Here is a 20,154-nt window from a genome sequence, read left to right on the forward strand (position 1 = left end):
TGTTGCTCCCGTTTTTTTCATCTGCTGTAGCCAATTGTCCGGTATTCCATACAACGCTACTAAATTAGTGCCTTAATGTGAGTGTGCCTACAAAACATTTCCTGTAATGTGTCAATTTTTTTTCAGGATTTTTTTTTTTTCAGGGTAAAAAAAAAGTAACTTCTTTAAAATGGCGTCGGTTAAGAGGAAGTACGATCTGAACGAAATTTATGATTTATGGGAAGTGATTCTTCTGCTTGACAGTGATGTCGATGAGCTGCAACAGGAAAGTGTAAAGGAAAGTGACGATAGTGTGAGTGATGACAGTGTAGAAAAGAGAAGTGGTGATGATCAAAGTGACCTTGAAATGTCGTACATTTGTCACCTCCGTCCTGGTCACCAGGCCCCAACTACTGCTTGCACGCCTAACAAATATCTACCTCCCAGCATATACCCACCTGCCCTAGTATCACCCATCCACCCTACTGACCCCAGTGAACTCCAACCTGGCCCCTCACACCAATATCAGCTCACCTCAGCACCCTCTACTACACATCAGACAGGAAAAAGAAAGGAAGCAGCGAGGGGTAGTTCATGCGACCCGCGTCGTTCACGTTGCCTACGTAGACGGCCAGCTACCCCCCTGCTTGTCACCCCCACCAGACCAAGATTTGTCTAAGAGAGAGATTTACATAGATTTACATAGAAAATCAGACCACACAGACCCCATGGTCCAGACTAGGTGGTCTGTCCTTAAACCTAAATCAGATGGCTCCAAAACATTGCTTTTCTACTCTAGTTAATATCAAGTTCAAGGAAGTGACGGCCAAGCTTGTTTTCTAAAGAGTCAATCGTGCTACACTGGACCACTGACGGTGGGAGCTTATTCCATTCTCGCACTACAACGTTGGTGAAGAAAAATTTGGTGCAGTCTGAATTTACTTGTCTACATTTGAGTTTTATGCCATTGTTCCTCGTTCGCAAAGTGTCATCAATCATAAACAATTTTGTTCTGTCTACATTCGTGAAACCATTAAGTATTTAAAAACATTCAATCAGTTTTCCTCAGAGGCGACGTTTCTCAAGAGAGAACATGTTAAGGGTGGAAAGCCTTTCTTCGTAGGATTTGTTGTGCAAGGAAGGGATCATTTTTGTTGCTCGACGCTGAACACCTTCTAATTTAGCAATGTCCTTTGCATGGTGAGGAGACCAAAACTGTACCGCATATTCCAAGTGGGGTCTGACTAAACTATTGTAGAGCAGAAGTATTACATCTTTAGTCTTGAATAAAAAGTTTCTTTTAATGAAGCCCAACATTCTGTTTTCTTTATTTGCTGCATCGATGCATTGATGTGAGAATTTGAGGTTTGACGCGATTTTGACCCCCAGGTCCTTAACGCATTGAACGCTTGTGAGTTTAACACTGCGCATTTCATAATCGAACTTCTTATTTCTCGTTCCAACTTGAAGGACCTGGCGCTTGTCTACGTTAAAGGGCATCTCCCATCTATCCAACCAAGCTGAAATTTTGTGCAAATCCTCTTGGAGGCTTTGCCTGTCTTCATCAGTGAGAACCGAGTTACCAATCTTTGTGTCATCTGCAAATTTACTAATGCGATTATTGAGTCCAACATCCATGTCATTGATGTAAATAATGAAGAGCACTGGGCCAAGAACCGAGCCCTGAGGGACGCCACTAGTGACCGGCGCCCACTCTGAGTTGTCTGTTGCTCAACCAATTCACGATCCATTGGTGTACTTGACTGTCAATCCCTATTTGCTTTAATTTATAAAGTAATTTATGATGTGGGACTTTATCAAACGCTTTCTGGAAATCAAGATAGACTACATCCAATGATTTGGTTATGTCATAAACTGAGAAGAAGTCGTTATAAAAGGCCAATAGATTTGATAGGCAGGATCTTTTGTTACGGAAGCCATGTTGTGAATCCCCAATTAATGAGTGGCTTTCGAGGTAACTCATAATTTTGTCTCTAATTATGCTCTCAAGTAGCTAACCTAAAATTGAAGTTAGACTACTGGGTCGGTAGTTACCTGGTATATTTTTGTCTCCTTTCTTAAAAATCGGTGTCATGTTAGCCTTTATCCAATCTGAAGGGACGATGCCTTGTCGCAAGGACATATTGAATACGGTTGTGAGGGAGGAGAGTATTTCACTCTTTGTTTCTTTAAGCGGTATAGGATATACTTTATCGGGTCCGGGACTTTTATTTGTTTTAAGTGAATGGAGAGCTTTAAGGACTTTGTCGGTTGTTATTTCAAAATTAGGCAATGCATGCTCGAGATTTACATTAGTACTGGTGTTTGTGGTAGCGGGAGGAAGACTGTTAGTATTAAACACCGAGGAAAAGTAATTGTTTAAGAGGTTTGCAATGTGTTGGCTGTCAGTCACTAGTGCACCGTCGCTGTTTGTTAAAGGTCCAATTCCACTTCTGATCGCCTTTCTGTTGTTTATGTAACTGAAGAAAGATTTCGGATTATTTTTACAGGTGGCTGCAATATTTTCTTCATATCTATGCTTTGCCTGACATACTAATCTTTTTACTCGTCGCCTGGCATCGTTATAAAGTCTAATGTTTTCGGGCAAGCTTTGTTCTTTCTTTAACCTGTAAAACAATTTTCTCTCCTTGACTGAGTGTTTAATTTCGCTATTAAACCAAGGTGGGCTTTTATTAATGTTAATTCGGTTTTCGCACAAGGGGACGAATGTGTTCTGCTGAGTAAGTGATTTTTAAAGCTTAGCCAGGCTTCCTCTACATTGCCGTCATCTGAGAGAGAGAGAGAGAGAGAGAGAGAGAGAGAGAGAGAGAGAGAGAGAGAGTGTTGTCTTGGTTCCGCAGCTGCGGGGTCATATGGTGCCGAGAGAGAGAGAGAGAGAGAGAGAGAGAGAGAGAGAGAGAGAGAGAGAGAGAGCGAGCGAGCGAGAGAGCAAAGGAAAACAGAGAACGTAAAAGTAAAGGCAGATAAAAGTGCGGTATCGCTGCTCAGATGCCCTAGCTGGTTGTCTTACTGCTGCACTGATGCCAAGATGCCCTAGATATCAGTTATCTCAACATTACAGGTCCCACAGGCATCACCAATGAGAATGGGAAGGGAACAATATTATTATTATTATTATTTTTTTTTTATTTATTATTTTTAACCCTCTCATGCACCATAGGTTTCAATGAATTTTCTTTTCCGTGCTCATTTCAAACATCGGGTCTCTCGCTAGTCAAGGCAGTTTTTTTAGTGCGCTGAAAATTTTTGTTTCTCAGCTACTTTCTTCCCCCAAACCTGCATTTATCATTATACATAATATATCAATGGCTTCCTTATTTGTTGTAGTTTTTCATGAATCAATAAAGTAGTAATAATAGGACCATTTATGGACGTGGAATAAAGTGCGCATAAACAATTTTTCTACTTAGGTCATGTTCCCACCTCCATAACTAAAAACTTTGTGGGTCAACTTTTCAAGGTAGAGGTATTTATAACAGAAGAATCTTATCAGGATTCTTATGGTTCCTTCAAATCTCTAATCTTACAATTAGCACCATGAAATATTTACGGAAAGTAAAAATATCGAGTAGGGGAGGAGGGAGCGGGTCCAGCGGCAACGGAAGTACGACTCCTGTCCTGTCCTGTCCTATCCTGTCCTGTCCTCCACGCTGTCCCATTCCGTGCCTTCATTTCCTTCTGAATCTAAAGCCGCGTACACACTTGTTGCATTTACACGTATCTTATCATCATTGCGTAGCAGTGTGGATGGGAAAGCGTTGCACCGTTGCATGTCAAAATATGATACAAACATATGCAATGGGATCGATCTGCCATTTATCGGTCTTTTGCCGTCATATCAATGGAATGATACACAACTCACATTCCTTCATGTGGACGGGGAGCGTGATACAACACGCAGATACGCAACAAGTGGATACAATAACCCTGTTGCACCATATCGTATCACTGGGTGATATGCAACGATGATATGATACGTGGAAATGCAACAAGTGTGTACCCACCTTTAGTCTTTTTCGCTCTCATCACTTTCTCTCGCAAAGTGGGGAATGCTTTCTGTTTCACTTGTACCACTACTTTCACTGTCTGAGTACAAGAGTGGGTAATATTCCTCTGGTTTCAGGGGCCTCTGTGCCATTGCATATTTATGTCCTTACGTAATTCACAAAATATAATATGCTACTGCCTGTAAAGAGAAGAGAACACAAATTGCACCCAATCAAATCACTGTATTGCACTATATAACACTATTATCACTGGGCCGCATGGGCGCGCTAGGCCACAAAAAGTTTAAAGCCCACAGCAGCAAGACATGCAGCTTGACTGATGAGAGTGAACGGAAACTGTCTTTGATTTCTCAACCGCACTCAAATCTGTGGATGCAGAGAGTGTTGCTAATTAGTTAATTTCAGAGAGGGTGAGGAAACTAACCCTCAAACAAAAAATGACACCATTGGAGTGAATATAACTATTTAAAAGTAATATTTTTGTTCAAATGGACGCCAATGGCGTCCCGGTGCAATTTGGCCCTAAAAATTTTACATGCCATTGGCGTCCCGGTGTGCGAGAGGATTAAAACAGAGCCTTTGTTCTTTGGCATGGCGCACAGCAACAAGCTTAGGGAGGCTGGAGCATATTGGGGCATGTCTGGACTCGATGTGTGGCACAAGTCATTGCCATCAGACAGCACTGTGGCTAGCAGTGGTGAAAAGATTAAAAGGATTTTTTGTCATTTTTGCACATTTATTTTTTTATTTTTTATAATGTTTTTTTTTAGTTAAATACATTTAATTCATAGTTCATAGAGTTAAGAATAACATCTAATCCAAGTGAAAATTTTTGAAATAAACTTTGTATCATTCCTATATGTATATTTCTACCCTCAAAGTTCCAGACGTCGCTACTAGGCACGTGCGGCTGACAACGCTACTATTCCAGGGTTAATGCTTTGATATTTTATATTATTGCATATTTCTTACTACAGTGCACCCTTCCTTGGTTGTCAAACTCCTCTCATCTCAAACAAGTCAGTTCCTGAACATATTTTCCTGACAAAAAATGCACTGACTTTCAAACAGAATCTTGGTTCTCGAGCAGGCAAGCTGACAAACATGTGTTCCACAGGCTGTGATGTACGGTGGGAGAGAGTCATTACACGGAAGCCTCCTCTCAATGCAGACTCCCTTTCAAATTTACACTGCCATTTCTTGCATTTCATTTTTTTTCTTTTTATTATTATTTTCCCTTGTGTTTTTACTCTATATACAGTCAAACTTCAAATTCATGGAGGTTAGATAAGAGACACACCCACGGATGTTGAGGATCCACGGATATCTGTTGATAGATACATACATACTTACAGCAACCACTAACATGGTTATTGCAAGCATAAAGGCGTGTGGGGTTTGTGGCAAGTCACAAACACCTTGGCTGGCCACAAAAGTGCTCAAAAAACCCTGCAGATATCCAGGTCTTTAACATTGTAATATCCATGGGCTGCCCTACGGAGGTTTGACTGTATATATACATAGTACTTGATGGCCTATAAATGTGTCTTTTTTCTGCTTTTCCAGTGTGATGTGTGTTTGTGTTGGCAACACGGAGACTGCTACAATATTGTGGGAGAGGACCAGGTGCCTGACAAGTACATCTGTTCCCTCTGTGACCATCCAAGGCTAGAGAGGTCATCACACAAGTTCAGACACCACCAAGACTGGCTTAAGGAAGGCCGCCTACCAAGGTGCTAATTCATGCTTTGCAATGGTATATAGTATACAGTGATCCCATATTTTTCCAGGACAGTTACTCATTTAAATAACCATCCCACACCACAGCCAAAGTGTGCTCTAGATCTTACCTCTGCTGCTTCTCTTGGATACTTTGCCATCTTTTTTATTATTATTTGGCCTATAGCCTATAAGCTTTTGTGATGGGGCTTGATAGTCATCCCAGCCCATTAATGGTGCAGTTAGGTGGCTGGCTGAGTTGTAGCGTGCCGGCATCACGTTCAGGAGTTCCAGGAGGGACATCGGTTCGAATCCTGGCCGGTACACAGCTGGGATTTTTCAGTCACCGCCGAGTGGCCTAAGACTACCCACATGCTGCCCTGAAGACCACCTGTCAACCCGGACTCTAGATAACCTCTCCAAGGTGAGGCTCAAAGATGAGCTCCGGGGGGCAGTATGAGCCAATGCAAGATGGCGCCACTATAAATACTCGCCTGCACCACAACAGGCTGGACTGACCATCAGGACCCACCAGTGAGGAAGCACAACGGCGCAATAGGCTGCCATGTAAAAAAAAAAAAAAAAAAAAAAAAAAAAAAAAAAAAAAAGTGCTGCGATTCCTGGAAAAACTTTTGACCTGATGACTGGCCCTTATCCTGGGACAGAGAGTGCTGTGAATTGGGAGGAGGCATTTCCAGCATCTTCCCTGTTAATTCAGGAGTGAGGCAAGCTCATATCCTTGTTCCATCACTTCAACACTAGCATGGGTTGGGTCATGGGCAAAACTGTTGATCAAAGTCCTTGTGGAGCATCTGTTGCAGACTTCATGGTCTAACTAACTAGCTAATGGGAAGCCTACACCAGTGGGTTCGTCACTTCACTCATTCGCTGCCCATACTCCCAGTGGTCCTCCTGAGCAAGCTCCCATCCAGCTGTCCTGTCCATCCCAAGTCCTTCCCGGCAGGATCAGCTGGCCCAGCCATGAGTTACGTGGGTGTCCCCTTGGTCTCCTCCACTCAGGGTTGTCTCGTACAGAAACAACTCTGTGAACAGGATCGACGTCTGTGAGGTGCGCCACGTGCCCATATAGCTAGAGTTTCTATACAAGACAACCCTGAGTGGAAGAGACCAAGGGGAGCCCATGTAACTCATGGCTGGGGCAAGTGATCAATCCTGCCAGGAGGGACTTGAGATGGACAAGGTAGCTGCGTGGGTGCTTGTTTGGGGGGACTGTTGGGAGTGGAAGCGGTGAATGGGTGAAGCACGTGCCTCCAGGTTAGACATTCTTATTTGGCTTATGCTGCTCCCTGAAGCTCCACTTAATCCTCTTTAGAGGGTTTTGCTGGAGTTTGGGTTGATATGTGGTCATTAGGACAGCATCTGCATATAATAGTCTCAGGCCACTTTCGTAGCGGCTTGAACCTGGGTCCTTCAAGATGCTGCACCTGCACGCTGACCACTCAGCCACTCATTAGTTGTGTGTTGTCCTAAACAGTTATCACTGTTGCTATTATTTTCTTTGTCCACATCAAGTGCTTTCCACATGGTTCCCGGATAAAAAATTTGTGAGAAAATATGAAGCACTGTGTAACTATTTTTATGGTTGTGTTTGGTTCTTTAAATGTTCAGTTCCACTATTGTTGTGTGAGGAATGAAACAAGCTTAATGTTGAACAAATAAACAGGCAAAAAATGCATTACTAGCTGCTACTCAGGCCAATGATTGGTGAAGTAGGTCAGGCGGTTGTGGAATAGTGATAAAGGGAGCAAATCAGACGACTTGGCAGAGGAAACAATGCTGCCAAGCACAAGTGCAACAAGATGACACAGAATGTTCTTGCTGAAATGTACAAAGATGTTCATAATGCTGACACCCAGATGCCATGCGATGCATGTATCTACCCACTGCCGGCCCCATCACCGTGTCATGAGTATGTGGTCCCCCTCCCCCACCTCCCCCCGCCACAAAGCTGCCCCCCTCCCCCCCATGCTGCCCCACCCAACCCTGCCCCCCAGCAGACATACTGTATTTCGAGGCGTATAACGTGCATCTTTTTCACATAAAAAATGCCTGAAAGTTTACCCCTGCACGCTATATGCCAAGGTACAAATTTTGATTGATATTTTTTCTTCTTTGGGGTGTTTTAAGGGTCTTTTATTTTTCGTCTTGTCCAATAACAACTGCAAACTTACCTTTATTATTGTTTGTAATCCTTCGTAGTCTATAGCTGTCTTATAATATGTTACCATAGAATACAGGGCGATCAAATAACTACTATACAAAAATGAAATTGGTGGAGGATCGCCCATGCCTTGTTGTTATCCCGGTTTTCCGTCGGGGCCCAGGCGCCGACATTACCCGGCCGCCATTTGCATTCTTTTGTATGACTAAGGAGCACTGTTGCCAATTCGAGCAGTACAAGCTACATAAAAATCATATTGGAGATAAAATATCCATGTGTTCATTATTAGTTATTAATATTAGTGAGAATAATGGGGTAAATATGATATCAGAAACTGTACATCATGAGTCTTGTACGAGGAGTTATTTCGTGCAATACCAGCCTGACCGCCATTTGCATTGTTTGAAAACCACACAACCACACCCATACAACAAACAGCTGCATGCCGCATGTCACCAGAACCGTGTGAATTGTGTCTTGCCTAGTTGTCTGTCATAACCTACGAGTGACTGTGAGAATAATATGCTAATTATGATATCAGAAGCTGTGCATCATCAGTATCATGTATCCAGATCCAGATCTTGTACATACGGGGATGTATTTCTCACAACACCAGCCTGGCCGCCATTTTCATTGCTTTACTCAAGGACACTTGTCAATTCAAGCAGTACAGGTTACACCAAAAATATATAAATTTCGGGAAACTGTACATCGTCAATGTTTTCCAAAATTGTTGTCTTCAAGTTTGGGGTGCGCGTTATATGCCGCGAAATAAGGTAGATGCAGCCACTGGACCTCATCACTCGTGAGGATGGAGCTGGCACTACTGCCTCCCCCATCAAGTGCTGCACAGCCACACTCTCACCATGGAGCATGAAGAAGGTGCACCATAACCCAGCAGTGGTGGTCGCCACGGCCAGGCAGCCACTGCTACTGCCTTGAGTGTCGGGCCCACACAGCTATACTCTACGAAAGCCACCGCCATCACCACCGTGGTCCCAGTGGATAGCCTGGCCTGCAATGCCAGTTCTGTCTCCCATAAACCCAGCCAGACACTGACACACTGCACCAACACACACCGTCTAGCCTCAGTGTCAGGGGTCACCCGGAATGTTTATATTTATGGAATGTTATTTACATCTTTTATCAGCCTCAAACCCCTTCAACACGAGGAAGCATATACTGCGTCCTTGCATGCCTCGTACCATATCCAAGGACACGTATACTGCGTCCTGCCTTGCTTTAGCCAGCATATGAGTTATTTCTTCCTGGATATTGTACGATAGTTTTTAGGATGTAAGTCATATATGATACGGTGTCTTATTTGACTTTCACTGTTATTATTGTGTAAGAACGTAAGTGTGTCTTCCTCCTATTTGTACTTCACAGTAATAATCAATTCTAACAGAAAATAACAAAAATAATGAGAAAGAAATGATACATGAGTATGTGTGTGGAGTCCCTCTCACCACCACCTTGGCTCTCGGACGCGGGAGCGGCGGCCTCCCCTCCCTGCCTCCCCCTCACATCCATCCCGATGTCTCTGTTTTCTTTCTTTCTTCCTTCCTACCTCCTCCCTGCAGTGTGTGTGTGTGTGTGTGTGTGTGTGTGTGTGTGTGTGTGTGTGTGTGTGTGTATTTACCTAGTTGTATTTACCTGGTTGTGAAATACAGGAAAAGAGCCGTACTAGGCTCGTGCTGTCCCGTCTCCATAACGCTTATTATCCAGTTTGGCTTTAAATTCATGAATCGTTTTTGCACACAGTCTCCTTGTCAAGTCCGTTCCATGTTGTTATGCTTCTGTATGGAAAACTGTATTTCTTGATGTCTCTCCTACAGTCGCTCTTCTTCAATTTCTTACCATTGCCTCTTGTTACACTTCTGTCACGTACCACTGGGTCTTTCCTGTCCAATTTCTCCAATCCCTATTGTTTCCTGTACAATGCTATTAGGACTTTTCTTCTCTCCAGTGTTGTTAGTCCCAATTTCTCCAGTCTTTCTTCATAAGTATGTTCTCTCAGAGTTTCCGGTAATTTAGTCGCTGCTCTTTGTATTCTTTCCAACTTTCTAATTTCTTTCTTCAATCTAGGTGACCACACTAATGCTGTATATTCCAGTCTTGGACGTATCATCGATGTTATTAGTTTCTTCACCATTTCTTCATCTAAATATGTAAATGCTGCTTTTATGTTTCTCAGAAGATTGTATGTTTCCCCAGTTATCCGGTCTATATGTTTTCCAAAGGATAACTTGTCTGTTATGATCACTCCCAGATCTTTTTCTTCAGTTTTTTTCATGATTCTTTCATTACTCAGAGAGTAGTTCCCCGATATTCGTCTACTGCTCTTACCAAACTCCATCACGCTACACTTCTCTGTATTGAATGTCATTTCCCATTTGCGTGACCATTCGCTTATTCTATCAAGATCTTGGCTCAGGGCTACACAGTCATCTTCATTAGCCACCCTCCTCATTATTTTAGCATCATTAGCAAACATATTCATATAGCTTGTCACCCCTTCTGTCATGTCATTAATATAAATTACAAACATAATCGGAGCCAACACCGATCCTTGGGGAACTCCACCAGTCACTTCCATCCAGCTTGATTTATTATTCCTGATTACTGTTCTCATTTCTCTCTTCATCAAAAAGTCCATAATCCAATCCAATATTGTGTGTGTGTGTGTGTGTGTGAGAGAGAGAGAGAGAGAGGAAATAGGCTGCTTTCTCTCTCTCTCTCTCTCTCTCTCTCTCTCTCTCTCTCTCTCTCTCTCACACACACACACACACACACACACACACACACACACACATGGCCCGGTAGCTCAGGGATAGAGCGTTTGGCTCACAACGAAAAGGACTGGAGTTCGATTCCCCGGCCGGGTGAAGATAAGTTGGGTTTATCTTCTTTCACGTGTAGCCCCTGTTCACCCAGCAGTGAGTAGGTACATAACGTCAGGCAAGGAGTTGTGACCTCGTTGTCGTGGTGTGTTGTGTGTGAGTGGTCTCAGTCCTACCCAAAGATCGGTACTACGAGCGCTGTGCTCTTCCGTAGGGGAACGGCTGGCTGTCTCGAGAGAGAGACCCGCAGCAGACCAAGAGGTGAATTACACACACACGAGAAAATTATCTCGAATTGCCAGTTTGGATTCAGGAGAGGGAGATCTTGTGTCACCAACTTGTTGTGTTATTACTCAAGAGTGACAGATTTAATACAAGAGAGAGAAGGCTCTGGGGATGGAGTGTACCTGGATTTGAAAAAGGCATTCGACAGAGTACCGCACAGAAGACTAATTTGGAAAATTAAAAATAGGGGTGGAGTGGGTGAGGGACTGATTAAGTGGCTGGAGGACTTCCTAACCAACAGGGAAATGAGGACAATAATCAGGGATAGGGTTTCCAACTGGTGTCCTGTGATGAGTAGGGTCCCACAAGGTTGGTGTTGGCACCAATAATGTTTGCTGTTTATATAAATGATATGGTGGACGGAGTGACCAGCTATGTGAGTTTGTTTGCAGATGATGCAAAGCTATTGAGATGAGTGAATGATGTGAAGGACTGTGAGGCATTGCAGAGGGACCTGGATAGAATATGGGAGTGGAGTGGTACATGGCAGATGGAGTTCAACCTTGGGAAATGTAAAAAAATGGAGTTTGGTAGGAGTGGTAGAAGATGTGAATATGATTATAAGATGGGAAGTGAGATAATATGCAGAGGAGTGAAGGAAAAAAATTTGGGAGTGACTGTCTCAGAGAACATGTCACCGGAGAAACACATCAACAGGATAACGGGACAAATTCTGAATTTGCTGAGAAACATAAGGACGGCATTTGTGTATTTAGACAAGGAGATGACGAACGGCATATGTGTATTTAGACGAGGAGATGACAAAGAAAATAATGGTTACAATGATAAGGCCAAGGTTGGAGTATGCAGCAGTGGTCTGGTCTCCTCACAAAAAGAAGAACATAAGGAAGCTGGGAAGAGTGCAGAGAGTGGCAACTAAGGTGGTACCGGAACTTAGAGATTGGACTTATGAGAAGAGACTCAATAGCATGGGGCTCACAACCCTGGAGAGAAGAAGAGAAAGAGGAGACCTGATAGCGGTGTACAGGGTGGCGAATGGAGTGGAATATTTGGACAGAGAGGACCTGTGTGTGTGGAATGAGTGAGAAACGAGGACGTGGAAAGAAGTTGAGGGCGACCACGTGAAGGCGAGATGTGAAAAATTTTAGCTTCCCAAATACAAGCATTGAGCTATGGAATAGACTGAAGGAGGAGGTGGTTTGTGTGAGAAACATTCATGATTTTAAGGAAAAATTGGATAAGAGTGAATATGGAGACGGGACAGCGCGAGCATAGCTCTTTTCTCATATGTCACAACTAGGTAATACACACACACACACACACACACACACACTCACACACACACACACATTAGAAATTAGAAAGTTGGAAAGAATACAAAGAGCAGCGACTAAATTACCGGAAACTCTGAGAGAACATACTTATGAAGAAAGACTGGAGAAATTGGGACTAACAACACTGGAGAGCAGAAGAGAGAGAGGGGACCTAATAGCATTGTACAGGAAACAATAGGGATTGGAGAAATTGGACGGGGAAGACCTAGTGGTATGTGACAGAAGTGTAACAAGAGGCAATAGTAAGAAATTGAAAAAGAGCGACTGTAGGAGAGACATCAAGAAATACAGTTTTCCATACAGAAGCATAACAACATGGAACAGACTTGACAAGGAGACTGTGTGTGCAAAAATGATTCATGAATTTAAAGCCAAACTGGATAATAAGCGTTATGAAGACGGGACAGCACGAGCCTAGTACGGCTCTTTTCCTGTATTTCACAACTAGGTAAATACAACTAGGTAAATACAAGACCCACCTCCAGGAGGACGGCCTTTCAGCCTTTTACTCCGTGAAATCTGTGCGTATTGCCGGTGAATCATTGCGATATTTTCCATGATCTTACCTCTGTGTCCTTCCCTTTCCTCTCCTCCACTTTCCTCCACAAATCTATTTCTTTATCACAAATAATATAAGGAAATACAATTCAGCAGATACACGTCATATACGCACAACACAAATTTCTCTATACATTTATGCATACATCTCAAAATTATCAAATAATTTATGTTTCTTCATGTGCACCATTTAATTTTGCATATTTTTATATATATAGTACATGATGATTCTGTTGAGTTCATGGCTTGAAACTTGTTATATTCAGTAGCGACGTTTAAAATTTGGCGCATGCAGCCAGCCCAGATACGGGGTGGGGCGCTGTTTTCGCCCGGCTGTAATGAAGGGGTTAACTCTTTTAACAGAAGCTGTATGGAATTATGTTTGGTGATTATGAGCATATTTGTGTGGATATTCATTAAGGAGGCTCTCAGAGTAGTGTGTGTTGTAAGTCTGGCAAGAGGGCTCTATTGGTGTACGTACATCTTAATGCTGTTACCCTGGTAAATGGGTACTTGAACTTTACTGAAGTACGTGGGAAGTAAAGCTTTTGATGGCAAAATCAACCAATCTACCATAAACCTTATTAGGTTCATTCCTTCTTGGTTTGAATAAAGACAGCTTAAAATTAGTTTAGGCATTTCATGTCTCATAATCATGAAATCAAATTTTGTGTATATTTTTCAGGTTTTCATTTTCTTCATCACGTGGAGACCTCCGGCTGGAGACCTGCATAAGGCGGGGACATGAACTGACAGCCAATGTTCTACAGCTGTCACAGATTCTTCAGTCTCTTAGGCTGAAGCTTCACATCGCCAAGTATGTATTTTGTTTTTGAGAATTGTCATCTGGTTGTAGCTGGCAGTTTCGTAATATTGTACTTATAATTGTCCCCATATTTTCTTTAGGAGAGTAAATCTTTTGTGTTGTATAGGTCATTTGCCAGGTGCCCAGGATGATTATTGTTCATTTTCTTTAATTACAGAGAGCCGGATCATCCAAAGTTTGTCATGTGGCACAAAAAATGGGATGAACAGGAAGAAGCATCAAGTCAAAACAAAGGAGAAATTTCCCCAAACTCACAGTCAGTAGCTCCTCTGCAGGACCTGATGAATATAGTGGAACAAGATGACCCTTGTCTTAGTCCTCAAATTGTTGACACAAACGTGTCTGGCTCGACACATGACTTAGGCAGCACCTCTGCACTTGAGAGAGCTGTTACTGGAGAGCCAGAAAAGTTTGACACTAGCCATGCCATCTTTCCTAGAGGTTGGGACATTCCTGGCCCAGCAGCAACAGAGACTCAGGGGACTGATCTTCAAGCTGGTGGTAAAACAGAGGATGTGGTGATCCCAAAGGACCAGTCTAACAAGGCAGCAATGGATGTCATAAAACATTCAGAAGGTAATACTGCCTTGCCAGAGGCATCTGATACCAAATGTGAAGCATCTGAGGATCAGTCCAAAGGAGAAAGTGAACTAAAAGACAGTTGTTCTGATGGGATAATCAACACTGCACCTCAAGATCATGAACCAGAAATTTCTTTGACATCTGAGAAAGACTCACAAATTCTTGAAGCAAAACCTTCAGCAGATTCAAAAGAAAACATTTTACAAGTTAAGGAGGAAAGCAAAGACTCCATTGAGATTGCAGCAACCAGAGAAAGCCTTGAGAATTCCACTCAGATCGCACTTAAAGAAGAAAAAACAAATGATAGCGATGACGCTTTGAATACGGATACTGAGAACACTAATTCAATAAAGAGAGATGAAACTGCACCAGGGAGTGCTTATGAAAATGAAGAAAATTTACAATCTTCAGATGGAGGTCAATCCAAGGAAGCATCTTTTCATCATTCTCCAAAGTCTATATTGACACCTAGAGAATCAGATAGTGATCAGGATCACCATAAAGAATTCCCATGTGAAAAAACTGACATAGATCCTGAGGAAGTGAAAGAAAGCAAAACTGAATTGCCAACAGAGAGTGAAGCTGAACCTGTTAAAGAAGAAATGGCAGGTGTATTTGAAGAAAAGACAAAAAAAGAATCAACTCAGGAGGATGTAAAAAGTGAGAGTCAGGGAAAACAACTCGAGGAATCTTGTAAGGAGGATGAAACTACTCCGATGAAAGATGACTGCAAAATTGAACCTATGGATGTGGATATGGGAGTTACTACAGAGGACAGCACTGCAGTAACATATGACACCAATATTTCACAAGAACCCCCAAAGGTAGAGGAAGAGTCGGATATTGTTAAAATGGAAAATGAAGAATTAGATGACAAAGACTCAGTGAAACATTCTCAGACTAAGGACAAGGAACAGGAACAGGAGAAGCTGGCAGACTCTTCAAACTTAGCCTCTTCAAGCATAACAGCCTCAAGCACAGAAGACACGCTCAATGAGGAGGAGAACCAGCTGGAAGATGGAGACGAGCTGGCCCTTGATCTGGGTGGACTTGGCGCCACAGGTGAAGGGGGGATGCCTGGAGGGAATGAGTTGGCTGCCTTACTCTCTTCTCAGACAGAACTGGAGCAGCTGGTGTCCCAAGCCAGTTCAGCCCTGGCTCCTGTCACTGGAAATGTTCACTCAGGTTTGTGTACATATATATTTCTTTTTGTATCACACCACCACCTCCGTCAATGCTGTCATCATCATCAGCATTATCATATCATCAACTGGGTCTCCTATAGCTAAAGGTTTGTTTAAAATTTTATGACATCACTGAAGAAAAAATTGAGATAATACATCCACTTCAGAAGAAGAAAGATAACACTAATGCCATAATACATCCATGAGTAGGCATTTATGTAGTACATGAGGAAGGGAAGGAAAGGAAAGGAAAGGAAAGGATGGAAGGAAGGAAGGTAGGAAGAGAGGTAGAAGGAGGGAAAGAAGGAATGATTTTTTTTTATAATGATGCCTATTCTTACTTGCCTAGCTAAAGCTAAATTGATTTTTCTACTTCACTTAAGCCAGAATTGAGTTTAGATTCAGCTGATAGAAAAGGGTGAACACTCATGCAGTTACGACTGAAATCAGCAACAAAAAATTATGCCTCCCTTTCTAGGATACTTTAGTATTACTTACTAAGCCATTCATTGCTTGCTGAAACTGTCTCTTGAAAAATTACTTTCTAAACTGCTCACACCCAGATTCTGTCCTTCTTTCTGTGCTTCCATCTCCAGCTTCCTTTAAGGCCAGTCTCTCTCTGCTGTGATAGATGGCAACTATACTACACATAAATCTATCAACAGTGGTGTTCTGCAGGGCTCTGTTCTATCTCTCACTCTTTTTATTGTTCATTAATTATTGTATTTCCAAAATTAACACATTTATCCATTCCAATGTTGACTCAGCTTTGCAGTACCCAACATTTTTAACAAAAGACCCTCACAGCTGCGCCTGGTAATTACAATAGTGTCTGCTAGCCACCTCGCCCTCCTTCCTTTATCTGCTGTCCCATCCTTCGGTTACTGTAGTCAACCCACCTGATGAGATATTTTGCTCCTTGTGGTTCCCATTCAAAAGGAGAACATATTTACACAAGAAAATCTCATGCATCAATCCAGGACGTAAATGTTACGGAAAATAGCTAAGCGTCTGTGAGTGGCAGTACACACACACACACACACACACACACACACCAAAATTTGAAGCACTGGTGTGAAATAAGTACGTATGTTATTAATTTATTAGTTAATAATTCTTTCCAAATTTAACACGTTTATATGATTCTAAGTTGTTCAGGTATTCTATTGCATTATTTTGAGTCTTGGATTTTGAAACGGATGAACTTTTGGAAAGCGCACAGGAATGCATCTCAATGTCTATAATGGAATTAAATGAAAGAATTCGCTTAGATTAACAAATTTCCACTTTTCTAGGACCAAATTTTGGGGAATGGACATCACTTCTAAATTGGGGACTTGGTGTAGTACATGTCTGATACTCGTATCATACCCATAACAATACAGCCCCCACACAGGGCCCCACTGCAACCTGGCAGCCTCAATACCTCACAGTCCATTGCCAAGTGTGCTGTGCAACTATACAGACAACATATACAATAAAAAAACTATATACGTACATTTATTAGGTTCGTCGGTATTATTATATGTGCAGGACACCCTCAATATAATGGACTAATAAGGGGGAACTTAGTCTGTTATAAACGGTGGAAATTTGAAAATACATATAAAGTAAGACCTCACCATTTGCCACTCAGCATTTGCGCGGCCTTAATTTGCGGCCATCGTCCCACCATTTGCGCAGGTAGTCTTGCCATTTGCGCACCTCGTCCCCCCCCCACCACTGACTAAGGGTCGGTTCCCTCTAGTGCCGTCTTCCACGTAAATTTAAATTTCTACGTAGTATTGGTAAACATGTCCATGGTGGTGATGAAGTTGGTGGTGGTGATGAGGGTGAGGTGGTGATAAGGGTGGTGGTAGTGGAGATGAGGGTGGTGGCAGTGATAAAGGTGGTGGGGGTCATGAATGTGGTGGTGGTGATGATGGTGGTGGTGACCAAGGTTGTGATGGTGATGAAAGAAGTGTTGGTGGTGAAGGTGGTGGTGGTGGTGATTAACGTGGTGGTGGTGACAAAGGTGGTGGTGGTGGTGTTGATGAAGGTGGTGGCGGTGATGAAGGTGATGGTGGTGGTGATAATAGTGGTAGTGATGATGAAGACAGTGGTGGCGATTAAGGTGGTTGTGGTGAAGAAGGTGGCGATGGTGGTGATGCAGGTGGTGGTGGTGGTGATGCAGGTGGTGGTGGTGGTGATGCAGGTGGTGGTGGTGGTGATGCAGGTGGTGGTGGTGGTGATGCAGGTGGTGGTGGTGGTGATAGTGGTAGTGGTGACGAAAGTGAAGGTGGTGACGAAGGTGGTAGTCCACGGTGATGAAGGTGGTATGGCCCAACCCATTGTGGTGCAGGCAAGTGTTTATAGTGGCACCATCTTGCATTGGCTCATGCTGCACCCCCAGAGCTCATCTTTAATCCTAGAATCTAGAGTCCGGGTTGATGAATGGTCTTCTGGACAGCATGTGGGTAGTCTTACGGCCGTATTCTCAGTGAATCTCTTCCCCCTTCATGCGAGGAAACAAGGCTTCGTGGACCAAACGGTATTCTCAGTGACGAGGAGTGTCTTTGATGCAGCGCGCGAAGCGGCGAGCGGGAAAAAATGAACTAATTTCCTCTCTTGACGAAGAGGAGGTGAAGGCCCGCTCTTCGCTAATATCTTCGCACATTTAATGCTTTATTACAACATTTTTCCATGTTGCTGTATTATTAATTGGGTATAAGAACAATTTAAGTTTTCTAGGCCTTATATAAAAAATAATACAATGCGAGAAACATTATTTTTCTGTTTATTCAAGACTTCACGGTTCCTATGATAATTTAAGCCAACACTGGAACACACCTCTCAACCAGCACGCCCCGCCCTTTAGTCTCAACTATTCACAACAGTTATCTTTTTTGAGCGTTTGTAGGGCGGGCACTTCGAACCATAAGCATGAATTAAGATTGCTGGGATGAATTTTAAAGTGACGGACTAACAGGCTTTCTCCGGGCGCTTGTTTCACAATTCTGTATGAATATGTGGTGGTATTCGGTACTCCGTGCTGGGCTTACCACAGCCAATCTCCAAACTCGTGGCGTCACCTGTGGGTGGAGCTTAGCACAGCTCAGCAATATAGATGATACCATTTTCCACCCACTGATAGAAGCTCTAAGGCTAGTTAAAATATATTTACAAGTGAGAAATAACAAAGGGAGAAAGAGATGTCTCATGGAACAGGAGGAAAATAAAGAAAATAAAAGCAGTTTATTCTAACGAGGTCTCCTTAGCTCCGCCCACAGGTAACGGGATGATATGAAAGCGAAGCAAACATAGCCATGGGTACCAACCAATTAAATGCATCAATGTAAAATTTCTGCTATATATAATGTATGTCACTGTATCAAGCACTGTTTACATAAATATTAGTCACTATATAATCCATCATAGAAATGTGCCTAAATTGCATTAAGGTTTCGGTTTTCAACGTTTGTTTGATTTGCAGTAGTACCAACACTACACGGAAAGATTGTTTCGAAGGTTAGGAACTGGGCATACCCTTCAACGGAAACACACTCTCTAAGAGACACTTCGACGAAGAGGGAAGAGCTTCACTGAGAATATGGCGGTTAGGCCACTCGGCAGCGGCTGAAAAATCCCATCTTGGTGTCACCAGGCGGGGATCGAACTCGCGTCGTCACGCAGGTGTCACCAGTAATAGGGTCACAAGGCCTACGAAGCTTTAGCTATTCTTTCAATTATTGTAAATTACTTGTATTTCTCTGGGACTTACAACAATTACACTTCAGTGTAATAAGTGACACTATTGTTAACAAAAATGTGGCTAATCATTCTCGTTGCTTTATTTATTGGTAAATGAAAGAAAAGATAAATGCCGTCCGGCATTCTCTCCTCATTAAAAATCGTTCTTACATGAAAATCCTGCAAAATCAAGCAGGAATGAGCTTTTAAAAAAATATTATTTACATTACACTACATGCTGAGTACCTGCTTTGGGTGCATCAGTGTCGCCTTCTGCGAAATTTATCAAACTCTTTGGGCGCCAGGCATCCCGACAGAAAGCGAGCCTCCTTTGTTTTTTGTCTGTGTGTGACATTGCCTTCCATCCAATAGTGTTTCCCTCCACCCACAACTCCTGGCTTTAAATGACATCACCTTTGACCTGCCCAAGCTCCTGGAAGTGGCAGGCATTCACCCAAGGTCTTGGTTCATTTCACACAACAACCAGTAATTACTTGAGGGTGGTGTATAATACGCTGGGAGCAGAAGCCAATGACCTCACTGAGCCACAAACACCTGTTTTTCTATTGTGAAGGAGAGGGTTGTCGAGATACCTGACGCCCTAATGTTTTGATGAATTTCACCGAAGGCGACACTGATACACTCACGGGAGGTACTCAGCATATAATGTAATGTAAATAATATTTTTTTTAAATCTCACTTCTACTTAATTTCACAGGGCTTTCATGGAAGAACGATTTTGGATGAGGAGAGAGAGGCTGCCGGATAGCATTTATATTTTTCTCGTTTACCAATGAATAAAACAACGAGAATGATCAGCTACATTTTTATTGACAATAATGTCACTTATTGAATTGAAGTGTAATTGTCACAAGCCCCAGAGAAACACAGGGAATTTATGATAATTGAAAGAATAATTCAAGCTTCGTGGACCCTGTGACCCT

The 20,154-nt window shown here is 42.6% G+C and overlaps 1 protein-coding gene across 10 annotated transcripts in view; it reads left to right on the plus strand.

Annotated features, from left to right (window-relative positions):
- LOC126998827 (uncharacterized) overlaps positions 1-20,154 on the plus strand; it is a 141,442-nt gene that overhangs the window by 104,250 nt on the left and 17,038 nt on the right. For all 10 annotated transcript variants that reach the window (XM_050860963.1, XM_050861014.1, XM_050860987.1 and 7 more), the window contains 3 exons: positions 5,574-5,740; positions 13,575-13,706; positions 13,873-15,482. In XM_050860963.1, the coding sequence (XP_050716920.1) occupies positions 5,574-5,740; positions 13,575-13,706; positions 13,873-15,482 (1,909 nt within the window). The remainder of the gene's footprint in view (positions 1-5,573; positions 5,741-13,574; positions 13,707-13,872; positions 15,483-20,154) is intronic.

This window comes from Eriocheir sinensis, chromosome 2 (genome assembly GCF_024679095.1).
Source record: "Eriocheir sinensis breed Jianghai 21 chromosome 2, ASM2467909v1, whole genome shotgun sequence".
Taxonomy (NCBI): domain Eukaryota; kingdom Metazoa; phylum Arthropoda; class Malacostraca; order Decapoda; family Varunidae; genus Eriocheir; species Eriocheir sinensis.